Source organism: Eumetopias jubatus, unplaced genomic scaffold, assembly GCF_037043125.1.
Source record: "Eumetopias jubatus isolate StellerSeaLion01/CBP00866 unplaced genomic scaffold, mEumJub1_p1.0 scaffold_9, whole genome shotgun sequence".
Taxonomy (NCBI): domain Eukaryota; kingdom Metazoa; phylum Chordata; class Mammalia; order Carnivora; family Otariidae; genus Eumetopias; species Eumetopias jubatus.
In genome coordinates, this window is record NW_028274815.1 from 111,574,805 (window position 1) to 111,581,720 (window position 6,916).

Sequence of the window (6,916 nt, forward strand, 5' to 3'; positions counted from 1 at the left end):
AGTGTGTGCCAATCAGGAGTTGTAACAGATGCAGGAGCTAGATCATGCTATTCCTTTTTTTTTTTTTTAATGATTTTATTTATTTATTTGTCAGAGAGAGAGAGAGAGAGAGCAGGAGAGACTACAAGCGGGGGGGGGGTGGCAGGCAGAGGGAGAGGCTGGCTCCCTGCTGAGCAAGGACCGCCCCTTCTCCCCCGCCCCCCCCCCCCAATGCAGGACTTGATCCCAGGACCCTGGGATCATGACTTGAGCTGAAGGCAGATACTTAACCGACGGAGCCACCCAGGTGTCCGGAGATCATGCTATTCAAAGGCAGAGGAGTGGGAAGGTTGTGGGGTTTCTGGGGGGATGGGGCAGGGGAGCAGAGGAGGGATGGAGGAGAGCAGAGAGCGCTGGAGGGCAGGGGAGGCTAGCCCATGGGGCAGCAGCGGGGGCAGCCGGCAGGCTTTTATTTTCTCTTGGCTTCCAGCTTTAGAGTTGCCATACCACTGCCCCCTCCCCCATGTACCTCTAGTGTCAGTCCAGGGAGCACCTGAGCCCGGGGTCATTTTACCCCTGTTCCACACTGCATTCCTTAGTGCCTTCAGCCACCCTGGCTGCATCTATCCACAGACATGGTAAGGTGGTGACATGGGTGCTTGGTTCCTATAGAGCTACAAACGTCTGAGGCCCTTCCCTCCATGAAGTTCCCAGCATATTCCATTTTCTCATCAAAGCAGCTGAGGGAAGAGAGGGATCAGGGCACACAGAGGGACACAGCAGATCTGTGCCAGCAAGCAAAGTTTTTTGGTCACTTTGGGTTTGAATGGCCACCGGCGGGGCTCACCCAAATACATCTGTAAAGCTTTTGGTTCACCTAAAGTTCTATTTCAAATATACCGACTGATACCAGTTATTTCAGCTTTTGGAGTCCTTTGATTCAGCAGCCATATTGTTGCCCCACTGTCATAATGTCCCATCCACCTCCTGCACGGATGAGAGTAAGGGGGAACCAAAGCACCATTCCGGGGGCTTGTTTCAATCCTACCTCTCCGTGCTTTGTCTCAGTAACAGATAGGCCACTGTGAGATCCTCACTTGAGCCCCCCTCACCCTGCTGCCCACCATTTCGGGAAGATGATTCACTAACATATGCCAGGTCCACAGGGTCCTTCCTGTTCCAGAAAGGCCATGTCTCTGTTAGCATCCCATCCTCACTGCCAAAACTGTCAGGGTCTGGAATTTGAATTTATACTGATGATCAGTGATTAATTGGCCTCTTACTCTTTCATGGAGGCTGGCCAAGATGAGACTCCTGGCCAGAGACTAAGGACTTTATTACTCTTGGCACAGCAAACAGCATAAGCAGAATGTTTACATTGCCTCCCTTTCCCCCCAAGTCCCACAGGGGCAACGTGGAGGGCCTCAGTGGATGCTGTGCATGCAATAGGTTTGTGTTGCATCTGAGGACAACTGAGCCTGGGGAACCCACTTCTTTTATAGCAGAAAATAAGCAAGCCTGCTCTTTGTCCTGGAGGGAGATATTACTACATTCCTCAAAGCTGCTCTGCAAGCACAAGCCTGAGAAATGGCACAAAGAACAGTTAGGGACCTCACATTCTTGGCATACCCAGAAAGAATGTGCAGGGACACTCCAAGCTCTCCCAATAGCTCCACCCTGTGTCCACTTCCAGGCCATGCCTGTCTCTTTTTAATTTTTTAAAAAGATTTATTTATTTATTTGAGAGAGAGAGAGAGAGGCATGGGGAGGGGCATAGGGAGAGGGACAGAGAGAACCTCAAGCAGACTCCCCTCCAAGCATGGAGCCCAACTCGGGGCTCCATCCCACTAGCCTGAGATCATGACCCAAGCTGAAATCAAAAGTCAGATGCTTACCTGACTGAGCCACCCAGGCACTCCACCTGTCTCTTTTTTAAAAGCCCTTCTTCTCAGTCCTGATGCCCAGACTGGTTGATGGGAGCAGAAACAAGGAAAAGAGCTCTTTTAGGATCACAGATGCAAAAGACTTAAATAGAGGTTAGCAGAGCAAATAGAGCCGTACACTTAAAGAATACTATATCATAACCAAGCCCGCTTTTCTAACATATAAGGATGGCCCAGCATTATAAAACCCATCAATGTATAATAACAGACTCAAGGATAAATTTCATTATTTCAATTAGCAGATACCTATGAACCAGAAGTTGGCAAAAATAACAAAATTCTAGCCTTCACTGAACTTACATTCAAGTGAGAGACAGAGACAAGTGAACAAATATATAATATGACATCTAGTAGTGACTGGGATAATTGAGAAAATAAAGCTGAGGGAGGTGATAGAGATCAACAATTGCACATGGTTTGATCTAATATATAAGTGCAAATTTAGCATTTGATAAAGGTAGGATTTCTGATCTGGGAGTAAAGATAATAAATGATACCGGGGCAATTAGTTAACATTTTTGGAAAAAATAAAGTTAGGTATTTATCTTTCACCTTTTACAAAACTACATTTCAGATAAAATAATAACCTAAAGCATATAAACATACAAAAGCATAACAGCATTAGCAGAAATACTGGAGAATATATCACCTGAGGACCCCTGGCAGTGGTGTGGAAGTGGCTTTTCTGTGGCGCCCTGGCCTGGGGGCCCCTCAGCAACAACATGGTTCAGCAAGTTCCAGAAAACATGAATTTTCCTGCCAAAGAAGAGAAAATCGTGCAGTTCTGGTCCGAATTTAATTGTTTTCAGGAATGCTTAAAGCAATCAAAACATGGGCCCCAATCTACATTTTCTGATGGGCCTCCTTTTGCAACTAGACTGCCTCACTATGGACATACATTTGCAGGGACAATTAAAGATATAGTTACCAGATATGCTCACCAGAGTGGGTCTCATGCTGACAGAACATTTGGATGGGATCGTCGTGGCTTACCTGTGGAACATGATATTGATAAGATGCTGGGAGGGGCGCCTGGGGGGCTCAGTCGTTAAGCGTCTGCCTTCGGCTTGGGTCGTTGTCCCAGGGTCCTGGGATCGAGCCCCGCATCGGGCTCCCTGCTCCACGGGAAACCTGCTTCTCCCTCTCCCGCTCCCCCTGCTTGTGTTCCCTCTCTCGCTGTGTTTCTCTCTGTGTCAGATAAATAAATAAAATCTTAAAAAAAAAAAAAAAGACGCTGGGAACCAGAGGACCAGAGGATGTAGCCAAAATGGGGATTGTAGAGCATAACCATCAGTGCCAAACAATTTGTGGTGAGATACTGTACTGAGTGCAAGTCCACCGTTAGAAGTCCACCGTTAGAAGAGTTGTCCAGGGGATTGACCTTGACAATGACTACAACAGTCTGTACCCACAATTCATGGAATCTGTCTGTTGGGTCTTCAAACAACTCTACAATAAAGGTCTTGTGGATAGAGGTATGAAAGTTAAACCCTTCTCTACCGCATGCAACACTCCACTTTCCAACTTTTGAATCTCACCAGAAATACAAGGATGTTCAAGATCCTTCAGATTATATCTGATTAACTCGCCTGTGGTGAGAGCAGAAAACCTCTGCCTTAAGAAGGAGGATGTGTGTGATGTCCTTAAGCATGTGTGGCTCTCTTGGTACAATGCCTTTCGCTCCTTCATCTGAACGTCCTGAAGTTGCAGAAGAAGGAAGACATGGAATTCTTCTACAATGAGAACATGGTTTAAGAAAGTGCTAACATGACAGACTGGTGGGTCCTGTCCTTCGTGCAGTCACTTGTTGGGTTCTTTGAGACTGAAATGACATGTTACAGGTTCTATATGTGGTGCTTTGCCTGATCAAGTTCACGGATGTCCTGACCAACTGGTATGTCAGGAGGAACTGGAGAAGATGAAAGGGTGAAGGACTATGTTATGGCCCTGGAGACCTTGTTTAGTGTCCTGCCTTCCCTGTGCAGATTTATGGCCCCCTATACACTTTTCCTACTGAGTTGATGTACCAGAATCTAAAGATGCTGACTGACCCTATTTCTGTCCAGGATTACAGACACACTCAGCATCCACTACCTCACGCTGCCCCATGTTTGAGAGGAGCTGACTGACAAGAAAATGGAGGGTGCAGTGTCTTGGATGTGGTCTGTGATTGAATGTAGGTGAGTGATTTGAGACTCCAAAAGCATTCTGATAAAGTATCTTTTGAAAGAAATTATGGTTGTCCATCAGGATCCAGAATCTCTTACTGAGATCAAGTCTTTGGAGATGTCTATCACTGAGGAATTGAGTGTTTGAAAAGTTATGCTATCTACAGACAAAATACACACATGGCATTCACCTAAGGGCAGATCCTGATCCCACGGTCCTGGGGAAGCCTCTGAAGGGAAACTTGAAGGCTGTGATGTGTCCATCAAGCAGCTGAGGGATGAGGAGCTGGGGCGCTTCCAGGAGAGGGGGACCATTGTTGTGGAAGGCATGAACTGCATGAAGAGGACATTCGTCTCATGTACACCTTTGATCAGACAACAGGAGGGATGCTCAGGCTTTAGTTCTCTTATATGGATGAAGGAGTAGCTTACAACCAGAAACTTCACAAAAAGTGCAATCTGGTTGTAACTGATGAAATTATAGCTTATTATGAAGCAAAGTCTGAAGGGAAGTATCTGAATGTTATCGAAAGCCACATGGAGTTCATACTTGCCACCATAAAGGCTCTCTTGAAACCATATCCAGTTCCAACATCAGATAAAGTCCTTACTCAAGAAAAAAGAAATTAGGGGCACTTAGGTGGCTCAGTTGGTTTAGCATCCAACTCTTAATTTTGGCTCAGGTCATGATCTCAGGGTCATGGGATCAAGCCCTGCATCAGGCTCCATGCTAAGTACAGATAGTCTGCTTGTCCCTCTCCCTCTGTTCCTCCCCCTGCTTGCATTCTCTCTCAAATAAATAAAATAAATAAATAAATAAATATTTAAACAGTTAAAGGGGTCTGAACTGGAAATTACACTCACCAGAGGATCATCCCTGCCTGGGCCTGCTTGTATTTATGTCGATCTTAACATTTGTACAAGTGGCAGTAAGCAAGATGGGAGGATTACTTCCAGATAAGCCAAAAGTAAATAGGTTACACTTTTTAAAGCTGAAGTGTTGTTACTGGTATTTTTGGTGTAAAAAATACAGAGCTGGCTGTCTTCCATGGTGAAACAGAAATATGAAACCAAACCACTTATTGAGTCTCACTGGAAAAACCCTTAGGATGGCAGCAGGGTCTGCCTGCGCTGTAGTGGACAGCCAGGCACTGATCTCTGCAAGTGCATCAACATGCAGTTCCCGAACAGGCCCGCAAGAGTGTTTAATAGGAACAGTGGGTACTCTCCTACTGGAAATCCCACTTAGGTAGAGTTGACTCGCCCGCCAAGGTCTTCTGTTGGAGCAGCCAAGGCGTTTGGCCTTCAGAGTAGGAAGCTAAAGCTGTTTCTGAATGAGACTCACAGATGAAATTATCAAGAAATCCCCATGGAGACTTTGAACATGAAGATGAATGTTTCTGTGTTCCGGCCAACAGCAGACTTCTAATGTTCATTATCAATGTGGTTCAGGCAACCTTACCCTGGCACATACCTGAATGAACTTGGGAATGGAGGCCTTGCAGGGAATGGCAAGAACATAAGGCATCTGAGCATTTGACACTGCAGGGGGCTGACCCTGCCCTGATCCAACTATCATTGAACTTTTATGGGAGTCAGAAATAAACCCCTCCCTTATTTGGGCCATGGTTATGTTGTGCATTGTTCCCTGCACCTGAATCTAATCCTAACTGAGACCCCTGCCCAGCCCCAAGTGAAGGGCCATGATTAATGTAAGCCACTCGTTCTCAACTCTGGTCCACTTTTAGAATCATCCAGGGAGCTCATGAAGAACACCAGTATCTGGGCCCCATCCCAGATTGTTACATTAAAGCTCTGGCAGTTGGGTCCAAACACAGATGGTTTTTCTTTTTTCTTTTCTTTTCTTTCCTTCTTTCCTTCTTTCCTTCCTTCCTTCCTTCCTTCCTTCCTTCCTTCCTTCCTTCCTTTCTTTCTTTTTCTTTCTTTCCTTTCTTTCTTCCTTTCTTCTTTCTTTCTTTCTTTCTTTCTTCTTTCTTTCTTTCTTTTTCTTTCTTTCTTTCTCTTTCTTTCTTTCTTTTTAGATTTTATTTATTTATTTGAGAGAGAGAGACAGCAGAGAGAGAGAGCACGAGTTGGGGGGAGCAGCAGACGGAGAGGCAGAAGCAGGCTCCCCACTGAGCAGGGAGCCCGACAAAATAGTATTTCTGGATGAGTCCAAGAGTTAGCTTTCTCCAAGAAATCACACACAGTTGTACCATACCATGATAAATTCACATCACTATCCCAACAGGGTCCTCGGTATTGCTCATAAACCCCTATTTCTTTCAGTCCTGAGATTTGCACCAATCTTACTCACCACTCCTCACTGTACATCAGCTCCTCAAACATGGTGCTCTCCTCATCATGTCCCAAAGAACCATGTTCATTCTCACCTCCACAGGGTAGTAGCTGCCTTGTTCAAATCCTCTGCCAGCTGGTGCAGCCAGTTCCTCACCTGCTTCGGGTGTTAGTTGTTAACTGCTCACAGCTACCCCCTTCTCTGGTGGGTTGTCTGTGGACAAATGGAGCCTCCAAGAGCCAGAGAGATGCCAGGAAGTTTAGGCCATTTAGGGCCTAAGTGAAATGTGGAATGAAATGTAAGTTCTATTCCTGACAAAGTCAAGGGTACTACAGGTAGCACGACAATTTCATTCTACCTTTCATAATGAAATGAAATGTTAAATTTCAGTTGGAGGTAAGAATAAAAGATGTGATTTTTGGATTTTCCCCATCCAAGTTCATGATACTGATTTGTATTCACGGACACCTGTAGGCTCTGTGGACCCCAGGTTAAGACCCCTGTACTAGAGAATCTGTAGGCCTAGG

General features: G+C 45.6%; 1 protein-coding gene and 1 pseudogene across 1 annotated transcript; both read left to right on the forward strand.

Moving 5' to 3' along the window:
* The first annotated feature begins 2,644 nt into the window (after window positions 1-2,644).
* LOC114220779 (isoleucine--tRNA ligase, cytoplasmic-like) lies at window positions 2,645-3,453 on the forward strand. Its single transcript, XM_088026637.1, is given in 3 exon segments — window positions 2,645-2,760; window positions 2,884-2,950; window positions 3,154-3,453. Coding segments are annotated over 3 exon segments (483 nt in total).
* A 42-nt stretch (window positions 3,454-3,495) lies between these two features.
* Window positions 3,496-5,519, forward strand: LOC148163584 (isoleucine--tRNA ligase, cytoplasmic-like; annotated as a pseudogene).
* The last annotated feature ends 1,397 nt before the right edge of the window (window positions 5,520-6,916 follow it).